Consider the following 25204-nt stretch of genomic DNA (forward strand, 5'->3'; position numbering starts at 1 on the left):
CCCACAGTGCACCAGTGACCGCTCTGGACCGCAATCTGAACTCGGATGCAGTGGTCAGGTAAACAGGAAAAGCCCCGCAAACTTTTGAATATTTCCTGTTTGCCCAGCGTGGAGCTCCGATCAGCACGGGTGGTGATGCAGTCCAAAATCAAAATAAAAAAAGAGCTCCCGCATGGACCATGCGGATGTGATCGCTGTAAGGGCAGGCAAATCCATTCTATCAGCGCTCCGTTACAGAAGATGAAATTCAGAATCCTTTTTTTAAAATCTCCAGACAGACGCCATAGCAGGGACTCAGCGCACTGCAGCGTGACAAGCGTAACGGAAAGCCAAAGAATCAAATGGACGCTCATGGACTGGAGGACTGAAGCTATCCCACAGTTCCTGCAGCCTCCGAAAAGTATTTGCATTCTTGGCTGAGCTCCAAATGCTTCTAGGGTCAAACACAGTGTCCGCGGGTCAGGGCATAGCTTGGCAATCTACTCACCCACCCCCCACCCACCCCCAGAAGCGAAAGGTAAAACAATCCTCTGACTTTTTTACATGTCACCCTATCTTTACTGAATGCTGCAGATAGACACGATGCTGCAGCCGTCAACACCAACATCCTTGCTCCCCCCCCCCGCCATGGGCGGCTGATGGTTCAATACGATGGCAATCCATCCTCGTCATCAGCATCAGCTGATCGTACAAAAAGATGGAAATCCATCCTCATCATCAGCCTCAGCTGATGGTACAAAAGGACTGGTAACCGTCCTTGTCATCAGCCTATTGGCCCTAATTTTTTCTGGTGGATGGATGGTGCAATATGGCTGGTAACCATCCTCATCATAGCAACAGGGGGCTGAGCTCCATCAGCCCCCACCCTTCATGTGTAAAGAAAATATTCAGTTGCCCCTGGACTAGCAGTGGGATGCTGGGCTTCTCTCCTACACACTGCTTTATGTCCTGTCTGGACTATCATAGCAGCTGGAGGCTGCCTTCCACTCATTTCTCACTAACAAGTCAGTGTGTCTTATTCCTGCATTCTTTATTAATTCATCACACAAGTGGGGGGACAATGCTACGGTAGCCAAGAAAGGCTGGGGGAAGAACGGAATCAACAGATGGGGTTGTTACAGGAGCACCCCCTGTGAATAGCATACAGATAATAATTTCTGCAGGCTCTGACACAGAGCAGCTGTGCTCTCTGGTTCTATGATACGGTGGTTCTCTAGCACACTTGCCTATATTAGGCAGCACTGATTCTATTTTTAGATACCAAAAGGAGGGATTGACTCAGGAGTCATTCCCAATTTTGCTTTTGCGCCCCTGGCTGATCAGCCAGGGGCACTTATGACAGCAGCTAATGGTACAAAACGATGGAAGGTGCAATATGGCTAGTAACCAATCTTGGCTTTTGCGCCCCTGGCTCATTGGCCAGGGGCACTAGCAGCAAATGGTACAAAAGGACTGGTAGCCATGATCATCCTCAGTTCCAATTTATGGAAGGGTTTGGATGGTGCAATATGGCTAGTAACCATCTCTGCTGTCATGCAAAAGCAAAAGCATGCTTCTGTGTAGCACTGCTGAATCGCCTCTGTGAGCGGCATCTAGTACACATACGGTGAGAGTCACAAACGGCAAAACAAGCTCCATGATTGCCATGCTATGGCATCTGCCAGGGCAATCCAGGGGAAAAAGTCACGAAATGCTTGTCTGCCGTTGCTTTCCCAGACGAAGGAGTGACTGACGACATTTACCCAGAACCACCCGCGACAATGATTTTTGCCCCATCAGGCACTGGGATCTCAACCCGGAAGTTCCAAGGGGCGGGGGAGGCTGCGGGAACTATGGGATAGCTAGGGAATAGCTACCCACAGTGCAACGCTCCAGAAATCGATGCTAGCCACGGACCATGGACGCACACCACCGATTTAATGTGTTTAGTGTGGCCACGCGCACTCGATTTTATAAAATCTGTTTTACAAAACCGGTTTATGCAAATTCGGAATAGTCCCGTAGTGTAGACGTACCCACAGAGATAGTAGGAACAATAAGGATAGCTACAAAAGAGCCAATGCCTAGAAAAAAGGAAAGAATAGTATAAGGGGAAAGAGGAAATGTTAAAGGAACAGTACAGTTAGACCAGTGCAAAAATAACTGAAGAGTCTCAAAGTAATCTAAAGGCGGGGGAGAGGAACTTGGTTAGAAACCAGTGAGAAAAGTAAAGCAAGAATGAAATGGAAAGGAAATAAGCTGTAACAGAAGATATGTCTGTTTCTCTTTAATTACAGTTTAAGAAATAAGGAGGAAGTGAGCCATAGCGAAAGAAAGAAAAGAGTAAGGACTGTAAAACAAAACATCCAGACAGCATCTCAAGGTATACAAGGTGAAGTGACAGGAATAGAGAAACTGTCAAAAGAGCAGAGACTGTAAACCAGAAAGGAGTGGAGAGTTTATTGTTCAATCAAGAAAGCAATACATTGAATCAAGGAATACATGTCTTTATTTATGCAGGAACTCAAATGTTAGCAAGAGAATTGCTCAACTAAACTAAACATCCTAAGAACTTTTCCTCCAAATTCTGGGCTTCCAGAGGCTGAAAACTGAGAAACTAAAAAGGGAATATATAATGGTGGGGTCTATGTTCTAATGCATTGTATTTTCTAATCCCAAATTTAAAACTATTATAAAAAAAAAAAATTGTCAGACACATAGATTAACATAATTTGTTGGGAAATAGTCAACATGGTTTTTGTAAAGGGAAATCACGCCTCACCAATCTACTAGAATTCTTTAAGGGGGTCAACAAGCATGCGGACAAAGGAGATGCAGTGGATATAGTGTATTTAGATTTTCAGAAAGCCTTTGACAAGGTCCCTTACCAAAGGCTCTTAAGCAAAATAAGCAGCTATGGGATAAGAGGGAAGGTCCTCTCATGTATTTGTAACTGGTTAAAAGATAGGAAACAAAGGGTAAGAATAAATAGTTTTCAGAATGGAGAGAGGTAAATACCGGTGTCCCCCAGGGATCTGTACTGGACCCAATCCTATTTAACATATTCATAAACTATCTGGAAAAAGGGGTAAACAGTGAGGTGGCAAAATTTGCAGATGATACAAAACTACTCAAGATAGTTAAGTCCTAGGCAGACTGAGAAGAGCTACAAAAGAATCTCAAAAAACTTCATGACTGGGCAACGAAATGGCAGATGAAATTCAACGTTGATAAATACAAAGTAATGCACATTGGAAAACATAATCCTAATTATACATATACGATGATGGGGTCTAAATTAGCTGTTACCATTCAAGAAAGATCTTGGAGTCATTGTGGATAGTTCTCTGAAAACATCCATTAAATGTGCAGCGGCAGTCAAAAAAGTGAACAGAATGTTGGGATTAATCAAGAAAGGGATAGATAATAAGACGAAAATATCATATTGCCTCTATATAAATCCATGGTATGCCCATACCATGAATACTGCATGCAGATGTGGTCGCCCCATCTCAAAAAAGATATATCGGAGTTGGAAAAGGTTCAGAAAAGGGCAACAAAAAGTATTAGGGGTATAGAATGGTTTCCGCATGAGGAGAGATTAACAACACTGGGACTTTTCAGCTTGGGGGATATGATAGAGGTCTATAAAATCATGAGTGAGATAAAGAACGTAAATAAGGAAGTGTTATTTACTCCTTCTCATAATATAAGAATAAGGGGTCACCAAATGAAATTAATAGGTAGCAGGTTTAAAACAAACATGAAGTATTTTTTCACGCAACGCACTGTCAACCTCTGGAACTCTTGCCAGAGTGTCTTGTGAAGGCCAATACTATAAAGGGGTTCAAAAGGGAGCTAGCTAGATTCATGGAAGATAGGTCCATCAATGGCTATTAGCCAGGATGGGCAGGAATGGTGTCCCTAGCCTCTGTTTGCCAGAAGCTGGGATTGGGTGACAGGGCATGGATCACTTGATGATAACCTGTCTGTTCATTCCCTTTGGAGCACCTGCCATTGGCCACTGTCAGAGGACAGGATACTGGGCTTGATGGACCTTTGGTCTGACCCAGTATGGCTGTTTTTATGTTCTTAAATTCTGTACATCATAAATGTAAACTGTTACCTATAAAGTGAGTTTAATTAAGTTAACAGTAGTTAATATGTAGTTGGTAACAGTAATAGTTTACAGTGTAAATTTAAGTAGTAGTTTCTGCTAAAACTAATACATTGATTTGCTTGTGATTTATTTCCTAAGTGATTTCTATTTTACCCTCAACTGACTGAGAAAACAATTTGGCCTCTAGACTGCCTCTGCCTCTCCTTATTGCTCTGATTCAAAACACCCCACTATCAGGCTTGTTACATATGTTTTCAATAATTAATCTAAAAAGATTAGGACAGTGAGCACGAGGAATGTCTGTGCTTACTTGTCCATTTTTTCAGAGTGCGTCAGCTACTTTTTAATACATGCAGTTAGAGATCCCATGGGATTTTTTGAGGCTAAAAAGCCCTAACTGAGATATACTGAAAATCTGCTACAAAGGTGCATTCTCTTTCCCATTGGCTGAGGACTATCACCAATATGTGTGGTTAAGCCCAGTAGATATTCAAAAACAAATCAGAGTTAGGAGTCCAGAAAAAAAGTTTAGACTTATCAGACACAATGATTAACAAAAATGTTATTTTATCATACTATTTAGCACCACTGAGCTTGGTAATTCCATTTATCCATTACTTCAGATGGGGTTTACCAAAACAGGTATCAGAGAGAGTAACTGAACTGCTTTAATAGCAGTGAAAGTACTATTGTCTTGTTTCAAGTAAAATTTCTGCACTTTCTGTTATGGCCAGTCACTTGCAAATTCTGAAAGTGTCTGTTATACTCCTATATTGCAGTGAGAGAGAGAGAGAGAGAGAGTTAAAAAGAACACTAGCATAAAGCTTAGCATCTAGGATCATGCACTTTATTTTTAGCACTACAAAAGAAATAAGTAGCCTGTCCTAGGCTCTATATGCCAGATATTTCTTTAAACAAAAACACCATCCCACACACCACACATCATAAATATAAATCCAGTAGATAAATCTCCATCATAAGCCTAAACCAATATAAAGTCTTTTTTGAAGCATACACACATCATCCACCCCAGACACCAGCCCTCGGACATCACTTCTCTTCATAAAAGTCCAGGTAAAAATAGGAGCTCTGCAGCATAACCTGAAAGTCACGCTATCTATCTGTTGCCCCACTCATGTTTACTTGATGATACCCTGGTTTCAGTGCAACTGGAAACAATGGGAGACTTGTCTTTGCTAGGGGCTGCCTCATCCACCTGCAAAGTTGGTAGGAGAAATGACAGTCATCTTAACTGAAGGTAGTGTGTGGCTTTACTCCCACTGAGAATAATAGGAAAAAGCAACCATTTTGACTCTGGGAAAATTCAAAATTATGTCAGCATACAAATGGATTTTTTAAAGTTTTATTTTAAGAAAAATTCCATATACTAAATAATCTTAAGACTCTTAATAAAAAGTCAAGAGAGTTTCACTTATTCAGGTTAGGAGAGTTAAAAGAATCATGAGTAAACCCTCAAAAGTGTATGAGGTTTTTAAAAATTATTTAAAAAAAAAAGATTATTTTTGGTCTTTAGCCTTTCTGGAAACAAACCAAGAATGTATCTCTGCACAAACAAGTGAAGGTACTTTGTTGGTTGTTAGAGGGAGATGCCTCTTCTTAATCCCAGAAGTTAGGAGACAATAAGCTGCCATGCCCTCCTTTATCATTATCTTTTTCCACCCTCCAAGCCCTTGGCCCCCACAGCCCCTTGCCCCCATTGCCCTGTCTCTCCTCCCTCAAATTCTCCCCCACCCTTTCTTCTCAAAGGTGTCTACTAATACAGCTGAACCAGCGTTGAATATGATTAAAACCCGATAACGTAGACATGATTAAAACCTGCTAGTATAATCAGGGTTTCATTAATCTACACCTCAATATCTCTGCCTGTCCTACTACATACCCATGTGCAGTCATCTAGTCTCTTTGTTGCACCATATTCCCAAAATTCTGTTTACTATACATACTTACACAAACTGAATTCCTCATGTAGTGTTAAATGAATAAGTTAACTTTTCAGACAAGATGTGAAAAAGTATGCAGAGCTATTGGTGAAGTATGGCTATTGCACTATACCTCTGATAAGGTTACATTTCAGTGGTGGATGAGGTGATCCCTATATATGGAATGTATTGCACAGTAGGTAAAGTATCCTTTTCCATTAAACTGAAAGATTCAGGACAATTTGTACATTACAGTGATAAAAGGCCCAACAATGAAGGTGTCCTTTCTGCAGATCCAAAACCTGCATCAGTAAACCTGCTATAGCTGCTGGCCACCTACAGCAGAGGAGTCAGTGTCCAGAAGAGAGTGCCAGGCATTCACCTAGAGAAAAGTTAGGGCTGTTTCTAGATGGGCTTCACAGGAATCAGTACTAGGCCTGATGCTAGTCAACATTTTTATGAGTGATCTGGAATTAAATATAAAACCACTGCTGATAAACTTGACAGGAGATACAAAGACTGGCGGATTGGTAAATAATGATGGATGGAACAGTGTCACAGTTATCTGGATCGCTTGGTAACCTTGGCCCATTCAAGTAAAATGTCTTTTAATACAGCTAAGTGCAGAGTCACACACCTAGGTACAAAGAATGCAAATCATAGCTGTAGGAAGGGAATGGACTGTACCCTGAAAAGCGGTGGATTCTGAAAAGGATTTAAGGATCACAGTGGATAAGAAACAACATGAGTTCCCAGTGTGAAGCTGTAGGAAAGCGGTCCAATGTGATACTTGGATATGTAAACGGGGAGAAGCGAGTGGGCAGTCAGACTAGATCTTATGTTCCCTTCTGGCCTCAAAAACCAAAAAAAAAAAAAAATCTATAAAAGATAACCAGGTAACTGAATATCTCCAACAGAGAAGAAAATTAAGTGGTAGGGAAACATGCTGGGGAAGGAGGAATAAGAGCGACAGATAGGAGATATGAAATTAAGAGCAAAAGGAGAAAGGTGATAGCTTTTTTTCCAAAGAAGTCAAAGATGTGTCATGTTAAAGAGGATAGAAAATTAATGCTTTTAGACATTACCAATTGCTGCGGTTGCCTCAGACAAGTTATGCAATTGTGAATGGATAGGAGAGGTGGTCCATGAGGTTGATAATCTCTCTACTACAATGTGGTCACACTAGGAAAAAAATGAAGCACTCCACCCTTGGCAGCGAGTTGGGTTCAGTACATTAAGTGGAACCATAACTTCAAGTAGAGTTTATGCTTGTCAACAAGGGTACCTTCATAAATGAAGACATTTAATCATAGAATATCAGGGTTGGAAGGGACCTCAAGAGGGTCTATAGTCCAACCTGCTCAAAAAAGCAGGAACCCCCCCCACATTTTTTTTTTTCCCAGATCCATAAATGGCCCCCTCAAGGATTGAACTCACAACCCTGTGTTTAGCAGGTCAATGCTCAAACCACTGAACAATCTCCCCCTCCCCAGAAATCCAAAGCAAGGTAGTTTTACTCAAGATTCCTAGACTTGAAGTGTTGCTTTTAGAGATATGACTGTTTTTAGTTCTGAAGAAATTGTGGCCACACATTTCAGTACTTCAGCTGGAGGAGTTTCTCATATTTTGATTTTTTCAGCACCAGATTTTTAATAACTCTTATGTGCCAGTACGGGTGGAGGCTTATTTGGCCTGCATCAGGCGTGGAACATATTTAAACATTCTTAAAAATAACTTTTAGAATTTCCCTCAGTGAAAAAGGCCAAACAATATTTTCAGTTCATGTCCTTTGCAAAAAATTTTGGTGGGATATTAGTTTATAATATAAAATCACTAATTCTGAATTTTAACATAGTAGTAATCTAAGGATTATAAAACTATGCCATCTATTATTTGAAAGTTACATGTTCCCTAGGTTTGCAGTAAAGTTTCAGAAGTCTCACACCATAGATTGTTTTGGCATAATTAGAATACCAAACCGTCACATGGGTAATAGCCACTAATAAATGTAAGCATTGCTGGGGGTAGCCTTTTGTTGATCCAACATTATCCTGCATAGTTTTGTTTCCCCAACAGCCCATTCAACCAAATTGACAGTGGGGAATCTGTGTGTTTGGAAACCAGGATGTTAAGCAGCTATTAATATTGTAAGACAGATTTAAAGGGCTTTGGAAATTAAAGTCAAAACAATAATAGGTTTAAATGATTAAAATGGATTACAAAAGAAAGAAAAGTTCACAGCTTGTTAATCACCACACTGAGGCAAGCTATGATGCATTTAATAAGGTTGACCCTATCACTCTGGATTGAAGCATACAGTAAGATGCTTGTCAAAACAGTTTCCTATAACCAAACCAGAGGGTCAGAAATTACAATAAGTCATGTAAGCACTTAAGTATTTGAAAAGGAAAGCGTGCCAAAAAAAATTGAACTGTTGGCATATGAAAATGTACAAGATTCCTCACCTATTCTAAGAAGGCTTTTTAGAAGGTTATATCTAATGCACGTTATATTCACCAAACACATTAACTATGTTTAGTACGATTTTCAACAGATGCTCTAGATTCTATGCTGTCCTCACTTCTAGACCTTACTTCAAATTAGACTTTCATATGCGCAAATTGTGCAACAGTTGTATAAACCATTTATACAAAATTAAACATTTTGTGCAAGTCAATTTCAGCCTATTGACAGCCTGAGCTCTTTACATATTCCTTTGAATATTATTCCTTTGAGTATTTGATATTTGAGCTCTCATTAATGACTTACGTTGTTGTACTGTTCCTGTTCAAGAATAAACTAACTTTTATACACTGTTTTTGCTTCCACAAGCAACAAACTTGTTTTGTGGTTAAATGAGTTCCAACTTTGGATGCAAAGCTAATTTTAGAAACATCAATACAAAAGCAAAACCCCACAAAAAACACACTATGCTCCCCTAGATACTCAGAGAAGTAAGTACACACAACCTAAACAAGAGTCTATTTAGAAACTGCTGAAATGTTCATGAACCATCTCTCTCACTGTTTAACCAGATCTACTTGCCATCATCATTTGCAAAAAAAGTTGTGTTAGGCTTTGTCTGCCAACACAAATGGCAACTTAGCTCCAGATTTTTCAACCACTCCTAGAGAGAGAAGTGATAGTGAGCCTCCCCAGCTAGATACCCTGCTCCTCCATAAGAATCAGACTGTAACATACTTTCCTCCCCTCTCTTCAAGATGAAGTTCCCTTAAAGCCTGCTTGCTGAAAAGTGTGGTTGTAGGGTTTTCAGGAAGCAATCTTGAGAATCCTCCAGCTAGACTTGTAGAGTAATTTGAATGGCTATTCTTTATCTACCATAGTTGAATTAATCGTTCAAGTCAACATATGCAGCATCTTGAAGCATGGAATACCATTCTTTACTATTACTTCGCATATGTTTTTCTTAAGAGCAATATTCATAACCTTTTGGATCAAGCTCAATATATACACTATAGCTCTACAGTTAAAGTCAAGAGTTGATGCCAGGAGTCAACTAAGAGTGGCAGTGATGCTATAGTACAGTAAATTCATTACAATAGTTTTCATCACCAAAAAGAAGAGTCTTAGAAATGGAATTAAAGCCTTGTCTAGATATAAACTAATGCTTACTACCCATCCACCGTAACAGGAAAATTAAAAGAGTTCCTGAATGCATGACAGGTTTCAGAGTAGCAGCCGTGTTAGTCTGTATCTGCAAAAAAACCAGGAGTACTTGTGGCACCTTAAAGACTAACAAATTTATTTAAGCATGAGCTTTCGTGAGCTACAGCTCACTTCTTCGGATGCACAGAATGGAACACACAGACAGGGGATATTTATACATACAGAGAACATGAAAAGGTGGAAGCATGCATACCAACAGGCAGAGTCTAATCAATTGAGATGAGCTATGGTTAGCAGGAGGAAAAAAACTTTTTGAAGTGATAATTAAGATGGCCCATAGAAACAAATGATGGCAACATAGAAAAAAAGATGGCAACAAAGCCCGATGCCAGCTCTGTCCACATATCCATTCAAGTGACACCATCATAGGACCTAATCACATCAGACACGCCATCAGGGGCTCATACACCTGCACATCTACCAACGTGATATATGCCATCATGTGCCAGCAATGCCCCTCTGCCATGTACATTGGCCAAACCAGACAGTCTCTACGCAAAAGAATAAATGGACACAAATCTGACATCAGGAATCATAACATTCAAAAACCAGTGGGAGAACACTTCAACCTCTCTAACCACTCAGTGACAGACTTGAAGGTGGCAATTTTGCAACAAAAAAACTTCAAAAACAGACTCCAAAGAGAAACTGCTGAACTTGAATTAATATGCAAACTAGATACTATTAACTGTGGGTTTAACAAAGACTGGGAATGGTTGGGTCATTACACCAATTGAATCTATTTCCCTATGTTAAGTTCTCCTCACACCTTCTATGGGCCATCTTAATTATCACTTCAAAAAGATTTTTTCCTCCTGCTAACGATAGCTCATCTCAATTGATTAGACTCTGCCTGTTGGTATGCATATTTCCACCTTTTCATGTTCTCTGTATGTATAAATATCCCCTGTCTGTGTGTTCCATTCTATGCATCCGAAGAAGTGAGCTGTAGCTCACGAAAGCTCATGCTTAAATAAATTTGTTAGTCTTTAAGGTGCCACAAGTACTCCTGTTTTTTTTGCTGAATGCATGACTAACTGTCTCCACTATAAAAGTCAAGTGACAAATATAAGTAAGGCAGTAAGTTCAGAACAGGAGGAAAAACCCAATAGCTACTCCCTAAGCAGAAACTGGTATGCCACAAGTCAGTCCAGAATGTTATTTTCCAGCAGTAAACCATGGTGAGATTGTATAATGGAAGCGCTGACTGTGCAACCTTGAAGATTACTGTTGGTATTGCACTGCTATAAATAGGTGTTTTTTTGGTTTCTGTTTGTTTTTCAAAACCAGAAGACAGATCTTTCCATTATTTATACAGTAGAACCCCAGAGTTACGAACTGATCGGTCAACCACAGACCTCATTTGGAACTGAAAGTATGCAATCAGGCAGCAGCAGAGACCCCGAAAAAACCCAAACAGTACAGTATTAAATGTAAACTACCAAAAAAAAATAAAGGGAGAGCAGCATATTTCTTCAGCATAGTAATGTTTCAAAGCTTTATTAAGCCAATGTTCAGCATAAATTTTTGAAAGAACCACCATCAAGTTTTGTTCGGTTATTAACATTTCAGAGTTATGAACAACCTTCATTCCCAAGGTGTTCGTAACTCTGAGGTTCTACTGTAGTTATACAGAAGAAAAATAACTTAAGATACGTATTTGTAGATTCCAAAGGATTGCCTACACATAAAAGTTAACCTGGAGTAAGGTAAAGGGTGATCTTATAGCAGATAATCAGGAATAGTTTAACTCCATGCATGGATACTCTAATTCTGGAATAAGAGTACTTTATTCTGAATTAGCTTAATCCACTTCTGAAATTGATTAAATTAATTCAGAATAAGGCACTCATTCTTGAATAAGAGCATCCACACATGGACTTAATCACGAATAACTCCCCGTGTGGACAAACCCTTACTAAGATTCACTTGCCAAATTGCAGGACATGTTGCAATGTTTAAAAAGCCTAAAATTGAATCTATTTTGCTGTTAGACAATTTAAAGCATATTTTGTTGTTTGGGCTAGTCAGGTAATGTAATGATATCACTAATCACATTTATTACCATCTAAACAACAAACCTGAGGCTGTAGAAAGCCCAACCCTGTCATCAGCATGTTAATCATAAGAAGTTGGGTCAAGCATACCTTTTTCACTTTTAAAGGAAACTGATCTAACTTTAAACCAACATTGCCAAGCAGTTGATGGGCCTTTATTTCCCTCTCCCTAAAAAAAATATTTCTCCCTTGATGTAGGCAAGTGACCAGCCCTCCATACACAAGGATTTTATCTGTCCTGAAATTCCAGCTATGCTAAGTGAACTTAACGAAGCTACTCTAGGACATTATGCTTGTTGGGACAATAAGCATGCAGGGATGAAATCCGTATTTATCTGTTTCCAGAAGTTTTGTTCGTGTGAGTCATCATAAGTTTGAAATAGATGATACCCTTCTGATTTGGGAGGATCGCACGTTTCTTTTTGTATTGATTGAAGTTACGATCTTTTTACCTATACATATTAAATCTTGCAATTTCCTACTTGGAGGAATGGGGAAAAGAAAAAAAGAAAAGAAAAAACAAAAGAAAGTCAGCAACCATTCAGACATTCTTGTACAAGGGAATAATCTGGAATCAACATTTTAGGCAAAGCAGATGGCTAACTTTCACCCTAAGCAATTTAGTAGCTTCAATAAACTTCAGTCTTTAGATAGTAAAATCAGCTGAATAAAACCAAACTATAGAAATAAAGTGTATGTTAAAAGGTGCCCCTACAACAGTAGCCACTACAAGAAAATTCAAGTGGCAAATCATCCAAAAAGAGATTCCTTTTTTCTAAAGGAACCTAGCAAACTCCTAGTAAGCATGAAATCCAATACTAAGTACTAGTAGCACTGAAACTTCATAAGTTCATAGATATGGAAAATACAACAGAATTCTATAGTTTATGTAAATCAGTTAACAGACTTTATTTTGTTGTGATTTACTGCAACATGGTGAAATGTAATAAAGATTAAAATGTTTAGTGTAAGGAACAATCTTGCATTGGCAGAGAAATAGACTAATGATATAAATGTTCTTTTCCACCTTTGACTTCCATGAGAGCACAAAGATGTAACAATTTTAGTGAGGAAGCCTACAGTATGCAAATGCCTAAAAATATTGTTTTGTTTCGGTGCATGTTGAAAGCAGTATTCAAATTCTAGGAGATCAAAGTAAAAATGCAGAAAACAGTTATAAAAAATTAGAAATGTTACTGTATTTCCACTGATAAGAACTTGTCACTTGGATAATTCATTAGTGCAGCAACTAATAATTTCAACTGAAAACACATCCTGACATGTTAAGACAAAAGGAAGATCAGAGATACAGCAGAAGAATTTCACAGCATTTCTTAGAGAAAATATGCACGCCAAGATACCGGAAAAGATAAGAGAGAAAATTCACCTTAAAGAACTATGATATCTGCCTTATCTGCATTTCTGGCTGCAGCTCTGACCGTGTCTTCATACAGGTCCTCCTGCTTTTCAATTTCACTTCTTCCTGCTTCAGTATTAACTTTAAAATGTTATACACATCACATGGATATTTTAAAATTAGGGACTAAATGTTGGGAAGGAATTTTCTTCTAAATCAGATTGGTAGAGACCCTATTGGGGTGGGGGTGGGGTGTCACCTTCTTTGGCAGCGTAGGGCACAGAGCACTTGGGGGTTTGAACTAGAATAAATGGTAGACTCTGTAACCTGAAGACTTTAAATCAAGATTTGAGGACTTCAGTAACTCAGCCAGAGATTATGGGCCTATTGCAGGAGTGGTTGGGGTGAGGTTCTGTGGCCTGCAATATACAGGAGAGCAGACAGATAATCATGCTAGTTCCTTCTGGCCTTAAAGTCTCTGAGCCTAATGTTTTATATTGGATTGACTGGAAACTCAGTATACTGCAGACAAAACACCATTAGGTCAGAACATAATATTTTTCTACAGTTAGAACTCTATTAACAATTTTTTCATGGCTTTAAAATCAGACTTGAAAATGTAGTGTAAAGTATGAGACTACAAGCAGCAGAATTAAATTTCACTCATATTTACTTCAAGTGTACCTATACATTTAAAAAAAAAAAGCTGAATATTAAACCATAATCACAATGCTTTAATTTTAAAACCACCTTTCAATCATTTGAATTTTGTCTGAGGAAAGAAATTCCTCCAGGCATACTCCTTACATAAAAAGATCTGTTGAAACAACAAGTAATAATAATGATGAATTAAAAGCACTCTTTTCTTTCTTCCATTCTGTTTCCAATACAACAGACATATAACCACATAAACTGATAATATAAAATTCAACTTTTAACAAGATATGAATTCTAATAAAAACATTCCTGTTCAGCATTATCTAATGACAGCTGGGACTTGGCCTATGAAAGTCTGTCTTTTTGTCCCAAGCAGCAATGTTCTTGCCATGTACACTGAGTAAAGTTCCTCTCTAGTTTGTTTGTCATGAGGGTGAGGCCAAATTACACACAGACAAAATCATGTTTATTACCCAAGATGCAAGTGAATTTCAACTACTGAAGTCATTCTTTTATATGTTTTAAGTACACTTGAAGAAAATTAACATTGCTTGATCTCTGTGCTGATTTTATGCAACTGAAACCAGCTTTTAAACAAGATTTCTCTGGAGCAAGAATTAAGAACTTTGATCTTTCTCACAATAAACCCAAGTTAGATTCTCAGGTTCCATTTTTTTTACTCCCAGGCCAGGAATACTCAAGAGGCATGCACTCAAGTGAAGATCAAGGTAAATCATTCAACTAATTTTTTTAAGCTTAGAATTTGCCAGTTAGAGTTGGCAGCATTTGTTCAAAAGTATCACAGATTTTACTATCTGTATCACCACATTTTATTGCAAATTATTTTTCACTTTGAGTGCTGACAAGAAAAAGGCAAAGACCCCAAAAAGAAAATCACTTTCACTTTTGAGTCAAACCTTTTGAGTTTTGAAAGAGCTGCCAACGGTGATATTATCCTTGTAATCACCAAGTTCTAGTGACTAAAGCTAAGGGCTAGAATTTTAGATCTCCTGGTTTCTATTGCCAACTCTGCAACCAAACTAGTTGTAATATTTTGTACTTCATACTTTCCAAACTATAAATGTATCGCCAGCAGTGTCAACTCAGTTTTGACCCTGATCCCTCTTCCTCGGATTGCTGCATCTCTTTGGGTACTTAATAGGCAGAGAACATGGAGAATCATGACTTTAGCAGTTCTTCTGAAATACTGGGAGAAGGTGTAGCACAGCTATGCTGAAATGAATACTTTGGAAAGCTGTGGCATCATGAGGGGACAATAAGAAATAATAGTTGTATCAGAAAGAGAGCAGAAGCCATTAAGATAAAACATTTGAATCACCACCAAGTGCTATCCTTGATGGTCTGCAGTGTCTTAACAGCCAGGAATGAAGCAGTGGCTGCCTTCTTTGATCTTATGATCTCAACCTTTCCAGACTACTGTACCCCTTTTCAAGAGTCTGATTTGTCTTGCATACCCCCAAAATTCACCCCACTGAAAAAAATACTGGCTTACAAAAATCAGACATAAAAATACAGAAGTGTCACATCATACTAGAACTGAATTACTACTTACTTTCTCATTTTTACCATGATTATAAAATAAAACTTTGTATATAAAACTGTACTTACATTTCAGTGTATAGTATGTAGAGCAGTATAAACAAGTCATTTTTCATATGAAATTTTGGTTCGTACTGACTTCGCTAGTGCTTTTCATGTAGCCTGTTGTAAAACTAGGCAAATATCTACCCCTGGTAGAGAACCACTGTGCTGTTACTCCTAACAAAGAAGGCTGAACCAGTATCTCTTGGCTGCATTGGCCACAAAGCTCTAATTATTATTGCCTTCCTTGCTACCAAGGGAGAGTCCCAGTTTAAGAGAAGGGAAAGGAACTCTCCACATCATTAAGGCCAAAAGGAGCCAACAACACAGAGTGTTAAAAATTCATGGTTCTAGAGCCCATCTTGCTGCAGGTGGCCCCATTAGGCATTCTTATGTCCAGTCAAATTTAAATATAAATCCTTTTGTTCCTTCTTGAAAGTTGAATGGTTTTCGCTTGGAGAAGGAAGAAAGGGAGGAAGGGAAGAGAATACTATAATTTTATCATGCAGAAGACAAAGCATCTTGGGATTCTGGGATAGCAAGCCCCTTGTCTCCATCAGATGACAAGGAGGAAACATACCAGTCAAAATGCCGGTGTATTGAAAAATGGAAAGACCTGCTTGTTTTTATTATTAATTATTATTTCTACAGTAAACCAGGTAGCTTACAGGAATGCAGAAGATCTGTCCCAAAGGTGCCATTATTAAATTGCAGCAATAAAAACAATATATTGAAGGATAGAGGAAGAGAAAGTTGAAAGATGGCTTCCATGTATACCTTTATAGCAACATTGTGCTAGATCTTCCAAAGATATCAAGTACTAATGATATGCTGGTACATACATTTGCTGCATACATTTGCTGCAATATCTTGACCCAAAAGATCAGCTTTAAATAAGGTAGTAGGTTCTGGATGTTTTCCAACTTAGAAACCACAGAGGGAAGAAACCAAACGTCTTTTTAACTATTCTTCTTCACAATGCATGCATCAAGATGACACAGGATACAGTGCCTAACTGAAATCAAATACAACCCACTAGATCAGGGGTCGTCAACCTTTCAGAAGTGGTGTGCCGAGTCTTCATTTATTCACTCTAATTTAAGGTTTCGCGTGTCAGTAATACATTTTAACATTTTTAGAAGGTCTCTTTCTATAAGTCTATAATATATAACTAGACAATTGTTGCATGTGAAGTAAATAAGGTTTTTAAAATGTTTAAGAAGCTTCATTTAAAATTGAATTAAAATGTAGAGTCCCCTGGACCGGTGGCCAGGACCTGGGCAATGCGAGTGCCACTGAAAACCAGCTCAAGTGCCACCTTGGGCACCCGTGCCATAGGTTGCCTACCCCTGCACTAGATTGATCCATCTGATATAAAAATGTGACTCTCTCTTTTTGAAGAATTAACTGAATTCTAAATTACTAAAATAAAAAGGCTAAAAAAAAGTTTTTCCCTAATAACTTCCATTACAAATCGTATGTATAAAAAATGAGAAACTAGGAACGTGATTAAATGTATGTGCTTCTTTATTATTAGATTGCTAACTGTGGTAATTCTTGAGCAACCAGACTGTTTTATTTCATTACTATAGTAATTAGAAACATCCCTCCCTATTTGTTGTTGTCGTTGTTAATACTGGTTTTAGAAAGGGGACAGGGAAAAAAACGCAAAGCCACAGTCTTAAACAGCAGGAAATGTCTACAACCATACCAAAACTAAAAGTCATGTTTATCTGTAGCAGATTCAGTCTAAAAGAAAAAAAGTCCTTAGTCAGTCTGTCAACAGGCCCCATCCTCCATTGGGGTCTGGCTACCTGGCAAAGGTTCCTGCTCTGGGATGGAGCAGCGCATCCAGGGTCTCTTCTGTGGAGACTCTCTGCCTTTGCTTGAGTCCTCAGTAACCACAGCTCTCCCACTGACCCACTACTCTTACACTCAGTTCACTGACCCCAGCTGAGAGACAGTCTCAGTTCAGCACCCTTCTCAGGGTAACACAATTCCAGATGCAGCCCTTCCCAGGGCCTGTTTAAACTCCCTTGCTCAGGGCTTAGCCACTTCCCCAGTGGCTATTTGTGGGGCATCCTCTAAGTAGCAGTCACATGGAACATCCCTTTAAACTAACTTCATCCCTGGGCCATTTCCCCACAACCCCGGTCTTCCTCAAGTCCCAGCAGCCAGCCAGGAGCACCTTCCTTGCTCCCCTGGTCCCTGACAGCAGACTGAACTCACTCTGCCCCTGCAGATCCGTTTATACAAGCCTGCTGGGCCCTGAGAGGCTGCAAGAAAGCAGTCTCTTTCTGACTGGCTGCATTCTAGGGTGCCTAGAGCAGCTGCATGGAGGACTCACCTCCCCTGTGGTATGGCTGCAAGGCCTCCAGCAGGGGGCCTCAGGGTCTGGGATACCCCATCACACAGTTAGATCAGCATATCTTATGCAGCATTAAAAGAAAACAAAAAAATCTTTAAAATGCTACTACTATCTATAGTATATTTACTAGGCAAACATTTGGATACACCATTTCTGAAAAATAAAAATAATTACGACAACAGTGGTAAAGAGGAAGGTAATATAAGACAGAGCATTTCACATTCATGAACATTCTACCCAGACTACAGTTACATACAAGCTTCCCCAGAATGAATACTCAGTAACCTCAGGATGACCTTAAATATTTAACACCCTGGAGGCAAAACTTTATCTTAACAGAGGTTGATTTTCCATATATTCCTTTACAGAGAACTTATTTGAAGTCCTTACATCATTTATTACTACCAGAGTTCAGCTAATGCACCAGTGGCAAGAATCCAGGCTTGTACCATGTAATTAGTTTTGACAGCTCTAATTACACTCTAGCATGTATATTATTGAAGTTTACAAGGCCACTGGTGCTGAAGGATTCTCTTATTCAAAGTCATATACAACACACTGCCTTAACCTCTGTGAGCAGAAAATAAAATTTGTGCTAAACTCCATCATTCAATATTTAGTAGATTGAAAAAGTATCATTAACTAAGGCCTTGTCTACACTGCCACTTTACAGCCCTGCAACTTTCTCGCTCAGGGGTGTGAAAAAACACCCCCTGAGTACTGCAAGTTTCAGCGCTGTAAAGTGGTAGTGTAGACAGCGCTCCCAGCGCTGGTAACTACTCCCCTTGTGGAGGTGGGTTTTTTACAGAGCTGGGAGAGCTCTCTTCGAGCGCTGGTGCCACGACTACACAGCCATGTTAAAGTGCTGCTGCAGCAGCACTTTAACGTTGCTAGTGAATACATACCCTTAGTGATGCCTGTTTAGTCACTAATTAAAATTAGTTTAACACAGAGGATGAAATTCAAGACAAAAGGTTACAACGAAAGCTTTAGCCAGTAAGATACTCAGATCCTGGACCAAATCAAGTGATCCAAGGGATCCAGTAGCCTCTCTTTGGAATTATGGGGACAGTGGATTTACTGTATCTAAAATCACCTTCAAAAAAGGAAGGGCCACAACTTTTAGGCTGACTATAAATAAAAAGGTTTCCCTTTTTTACTGAGCAGTGTTGGTACGTTCTGCACACCATACAGAAAGAGGAAGACAGAGTCAGACACAAAATTACATTTTAAGCTGCTGACTCATATCTGCAGCCAAGGAAGAATTAAAGCCACGCCTAGAGTCCATTTCAGCTTTATTTTTTCTTCTGTATAAAACTGGTAATAAATTCCACATCTCAAGCCTGTCTCTTCCTCTGACTCAGGGATATCCTACTGGACCCGCCTCACTCCCGGCAGCTCTTCTCCAGTACTCTTACAGGCCATCTGCCTGAGAGTTACCATATTCCAGGACCTGCCATAGGAGCCAACCTGCTTCCTCTAGCTTTCCCCCCTGTCCCAGGATCTCCTGCAGCGGACAATCCATGCAGCTATTTTCCCAGCTGGGCTACTTACTACTTTTACAAATCAGCTGATCCCTAGGGAGGTAGCTTAAAAAGTCAGGGGTAAGGCTGGGTTCCAACTCCCCTTAAAGGGTCACCCCTTACAGGAGATAACAAAATATAATTTTAATTAGATAGTAAATATTTTTAAACAACATTGTTTGCATGAACTGATGAAGCCTTATCTGCTCAAGATGACAAATATTTGGGTTGGGGAATGTGTTTACAAACTTATGACTTAATTTGGACAACAAACTGTTCTTCATTCATAATTACACTGAAGAGTACCAAGGACTACCTGAGCCAGTTAGTGAGCATCATGCTGGGGCCCATTAGTTTGCAACAACTGGGACATAAATTCTAACACACCACCTAGACGAGCTAGGTTCTCTTGCAACCCAATGAGCAGCTCAGTCAACCTCTTATAATAGTGTTGCTTTTCTAACGCAAGCCCCAGTGCAATGCTCTCCCATCACTTCATTGCTGTGGTCTATACCCCAAAAAAAAATTTATAGGGTTTAAAAAACAAAGAAACAAACAAAAAAAAACACCAAATATTTTCTTGGAATTTTCAGAATGGTTTTACAAGTATTACAATGGACACTTCATTGCAGCAAGTTTTATTTATTTAACATTTATAAGAGTTTAAAAAACCCTGTTAGGAGAATTCAAAAATGTCATGCTTTGAGTGATTCACTTCCAATTCTATTGCAGCCTTATCTATAAGTTGGGTCATTCAGGCTACTTATCAAACTTACCTTTAAAATATAAAAGCTTTAAATACATAGTGTCATGTTTGTTTTCTATCATTAAGGGCAGTGGGTCTAACACTTTTTTTTACTGGTGACCCCTTTCACATCACAAGCCTCTGGGTGTGACCCCCCCTTATAAATTAAAAACACTTTTTTCTATATTTAACACCATTATAAATGCTGGAGGCAAGCGGGGTTTGGGGTGGAGGTTGACAGCTTGCAACCTCCCAAGTAATGACCTCATGACCCCCTGAGGGGTCCCGACCCCCAGTTTGAGAATCCCTGATTAAGAGGCATAATTTGTTTTTAATCTTAGCAAACAAATACAAGTATAAAACTGACAAAAGTTTCATAGGAAAGCAAGAGAAATGAGTTAGATGAGGATAAGAAGAATGATAAAACTGTAATTGTTCTTTTTTTCTTCTGTTGAAGAACTGATTTTGGGTCCATTAACAACTGAGGGGATAGAATGGAGAGAACACTGAATGTTAAACATATGTATACAATATAAAGTCAAGAATGAATTGTCACTACTTTGAACGATAGGACTAACTCATTCACTACTCACTAAAAACGAAACAAAATAGAAGCAAGAAACAGCAGCAGCTGGAAGGAGCTGAATTTATGTGGAAATATCCAGGGAGATAACTTGGAGACTGGAGCATTATTAATAGCTGAAGCTTTCTAAGTCAGGCAACTGGGGAACTGAAGTTGCATCTGCTACTTCACAGCATGAGGAAGCTTCATGCCACCAATAGGACATAGGTGGTGGCACCAGTGGTAAAGTGGCAGGCCTGTTCGGAGGAGATGCGTAAGAGCTGCAGAATCCATCAAGAGGACAATCCATGTGATCAAACAGTTTCTGTTCTTAAGTAGCACATCAGAACTAAATTAAATACCACAAGCCAGAAAATTAAAGAAATGGGCCAAACAAAACTCTGTTAAAATATGAACTGGTTCCCAAAAGGAAAGGGGGGGGGGGAATCTATGAAAATGCAATACAGTAACTCCTCACTTAACGTTGTAGTTATGTTCCTGAAAAATGTGACTTTAAGTGAAACAATGTTAAGCAAATCCAATTTCCCCGTAAGAATGAATGTAAATGAGGGGTTAGGTTCTAGGGAAATTCTTTTCGCCAGACAAAAGACTATATATATACACACACACATACACATACACATACACACACACAGTATAAATTTTAAACAATTTAATACTAGCACAGAGTGATGATGATTGTGAAGCTTGGTTGAGGTGAAGGAGTCAGAGGGTGGACTATTTCTCTTACTGCTAAATGATGAACTAGCAATTGGCTGAGCCCTCAAGGGTTAAAACTCTCTCACTCAACAAGGCAGCCGGAATGGAGGGAGATATGCGCATTGCCCCTTTAAGTATACTGCCTTGCTAATTAGATTAGCTTGCTGAGACCAAAGCTGCTGCAAGCTCCCTCCTTCCTGAGCTCTGGTGTGTCCCCCCTGCTCTATGGAAGATGGGGTAAGCGGGATGCAGGAGCTGGGGGGAGGGGGGGACACTCTGACATTAGCCCCCTTCTTCTTTCCCTCCCCCCTGCACAGCAAGCAGGAGTCTCGAGGAGCAGCTCCAAGGAAGAGGGCAGGAGCAGCACATGGCAGTGGGGGCAGGGATAGCTGCAATTGCTAGCCTGCTGGGCAGCTGCTGCAGAGGGAACTTAGGGGAGCAGGGAGCTGATAGGAGGGCTGCTGGTCCACACTGGTTCCAAGCCCCCAACAGCTATCTCCAATGGGCTGCTCTTCCTGCAAGCAGTAGATAAAGCAGGCGGCTGCCAAACAATGTTAGAAGGGAGCATTACACAATTTTAAACTAGCACGTTCCCTAATTGATCAGCAACTTAACAACGTTAGCCAGAACGACTTTAAGTGAGGAGTTACTGTACTGGATTATATCAGGGGTATCATATGAAGCAAGACAAATATTTGTTGTACATGTAGCTATCTACTTAGGTTAATATGAAGAAATCAGAGGGGAGCAACAAGTTTGGAAAATACAAAACTTAAAGGTTAAGGGAGGAGAAGATGTACAGCCTATATTAGATAACTGATAGTTACCATCAAATAGATGTTACAGAGGACACTGAAAAGACTAAAGTTAAGCGCTTGCGTTAAGCCGGTATTCAATTTCATGTTGCATTTCTAGAATTAACCATCAGCAATATTTAGGAAATTAATATGAAAATATCTTTATACTTACTTGTCAAGGAAGTCCTTGTCCACTACCGCACAGATATCAAGAAGAGGATTTCCCATTCCAAAAAGCACATTTTCACTACAAAAAAAAAAAAAAAAGGTTTTTCAAATGTAATGTAATGTTTCTAGTCTAACATTATATTGCATTGACAAACAACAGATTAGGACAAAACTAATTTTGCCCAACCAAAAGCTGCATGGTCAATTTGCCTGGAATCCAGACAGCACAGTTAATCTGAACAAAATGCAAACTTGTATTCTTGCTTAGTAAATTAAGTAGAATACAAAAGTCTCAAACATGTAAGACTGCACATTAATTTAAGCAACCCTTCAATCAGGTAATGAGCCTTGCATGCTATAATCTGTAGTTTTTAAGAGTTGCACTTGGGTTGTATTTGCAGGTTATATAAGGTGGCAACAGTGGAACAGATTGTAGAGTTCCATGAGCCAGAATTTCTTGTTTATCTGAGCAGCCACAAATTTAATCTTATAAAATTGTTAAGAGCAGTACTTTATTTTGCATGAATCCTCATCTATCTTTACAAATAGTATTTGTTTACTGATAAAATGTTGACTTTTTAATGCAGAAAAAAATTACTAAACATGCAGCAGTATGATGCAAAGCAGAAAGTTACCAAAATGCATTATCTAATGATCAAGTATTTTTATTCTAATAATTTCAAAAAAAATTATTTTAGCATATTCAGTTAGTTATCTTACATACTTCAGTGATACAGTAATAATGTTGAACTAGATAGTACATGACACAGAGGGAAACAGTAGTGAATGCAACTGTGCCCGCTACACTTTCTAACACTAGATTCAAATCCATCACATTCCCCACCAAGCCAACACCTGCTGGCTCCAATTGGCAGGTTAAACACTGTCGCAACCCTATACATAGTTATGGTTCTGTATGGCCAATTGTCGGTCCGCAGCCATCTTGATCTGCTAAAAGGACAAGGCTGCCTCCATCTTGGACCAGGTTCTTGTTCCACAGGAGAGGGCAGAGACCTAATTCTGCCCAGCAACACCATGGTGTCGTGTGCAACCCTGAGGTGCAGTGTGCAACATTCTAGTGCTGTGTGCATTTTCCTGCTCTTTTTGCTTGGTCATCTAGGGGTCAGGCTAGTGCCTTGTGCAAAGATGCCAGTGTGTCGTGTGCAGATCCTGTTGGCGTGGGGAGCAACAGCTCGGAGCCTGAAGGGTGTGGGAGCCAGGGACCAATCAGATGCTGACACGAGTGAGTAAGACCCTTCGAATAAAACTAGGTTTCCCACCAAAATTTTTGTGGAGTGTCCGCGTGTCAGCTAAAGGGCCTGATCAACCTTTCAGCCAGGATCTCCTCCGGTTATAGCTAGCTCGTGTCATGTCGCTTTGGATTTGTCATTTTGGATTTATTTCTATCAGCTCGTCATGCTTCTGGTGTCTGCTCTGCTGGTCAGCTGTGCCTGGAGTGCGGTATTTGCATTCTAATTTCTGACATTTTGCTTATCTAGCTTTCCCTCTTTTTCCCCTCCCTAACTCGGTACCAGTTTTGTATATAGTATATAAGAGTTGAATTATTGAGCTCATAATTGCACAGTTGTTTAGTTTGTATATCTGTTCTGGGTTTTAGTAGATAGTTAATTATAGACTGTTTTAAGTTGTGTGAGTTACTGCTCTGTCTTTGTGTGGAGTGTTTGGGTCTGGGTGCCATCTCCATCTGGGGATTAGCTAACCAAGGAGTTTCTGTCCCCGCGGTCTGAGTGAGTGGAACCTGCACAATCGCAGCCGCACCACACCCTTAAGTGTGAAAGCAAGGGCGGTTGAGGCAGTGGCCTGTGGGCCTCTTTTCTGTGTTGCACCGGGCACTGCTCTGACGAAGCCGATTTCCATCTTGTATAATTGGTGCATGTCTGTCTACTCAGTGTGAAGCAGTGAGCAGTATAGATTTGTATGTTAATGATTTTTTGGGTGTGTTTGTATTTTTGATAACATCCCAACTAAGAATTATCAGCCACTTGGCTTTAAACTTTATTCTGATCCAGCCTGTTTTTCCTCTCCCAATACCAAAGCTATTCGAACCCGGATCGGTTTCAGACAAACACCAATATCATCTAGCTACTGAAATCACTTCTGAAAATTTAACAAAAAAAGCCATCAATTATACACCTTCTTCCCCATTAACTGCTCATTTTTTCAAGGGTTTCCATTAGGCCAATATTCTCCAAAGCACTACCACAGTATTTCAGCTTTAAAAATCTAAATGTTCAAACAAAGCCAGACAACAAAGTAACTTAACGTGGCTGTCTTTAGCTTTCAGACCCTTCTTCACTTGTGACCTAACCAATAGTTGAAGAAGTTTCCATGGCATTTTGACAAGTTGTCAGATATTAGAACCACACATGGAGGTATAGCTGTTATGCTGACTCATCTGGCAGTTAGGCCAGATGGATTTTACTACCTCCTACTCAAAAGGATAAAAAAAAGCTAGCAAACCTAAGGGCTGGTCTATACTAATGCTGTAAGTCAATCTAAGTTACGCTACTTCAATTATGTAACTGAAGTCACCATAACTTAGGTTGACTTACAGCTGTGTTTATACTGTGCTATGTCGATGGGAGATGTCTCATCGACTTAGCATGTCTTCACCAGAGCCACTAAATCAACACTGCTGCATCGATCACAGCAGTACGGATTTAGCCAATATTGTAGACATGGCCTAATATGGGAACAGCTAGAAAATTAAATGGGAGGTCCTATAGGAAAACCATAAAAATAGCAAGCCCAGGAAGCAGCTCCGGCAGCTAGTTTCCTACTTCTTCACCTCATCCTTGCTTCTTTCTCAATTATCTCCTACCACAAAGTTCATGCTAACAGACTCACATTGTCCTTACCCAGCCAAAAAAAAACCACCTTCCTTTCCTCCTCCCCCGCCCT

At 39.6% G+C, this 25204-nt stretch overlaps 1 protein-coding gene across 5 annotated transcripts in view; it reads right to left on the reverse strand.

Moving 5' to 3' along the window:
- ADK (adenosine kinase) overlaps positions 1 to 25204 on the reverse strand; it is a 560340-nt gene that overhangs the window by 483588 nt on the left and 51548 nt on the right. For 4 of the 5 annotated variants that reach the window (XM_039547058.1, XM_039547060.1, XM_039547059.1 and 1 more), the window contains exon 2: positions 22287 to 22361. In XM_039547058.1, the coding sequence (XP_039402992.1) occupies positions 22287 to 22361 (75 nt within the window). Of the gene's footprint in view, positions 1 to 22286; positions 22362 to 25204 lie in introns of those variants that run through there. The other variant, XM_039547065.1, reaches the window with a different exon arrangement.

This window comes from Mauremys reevesii, linkage group 7 (assembly GCF_016161935.1).
Source record: "Mauremys reevesii isolate NIE-2019 linkage group 7, ASM1616193v1, whole genome shotgun sequence".
Classification (NCBI taxonomy): domain Eukaryota; kingdom Metazoa; phylum Chordata; order Testudines; family Geoemydidae; genus Mauremys; species Mauremys reevesii.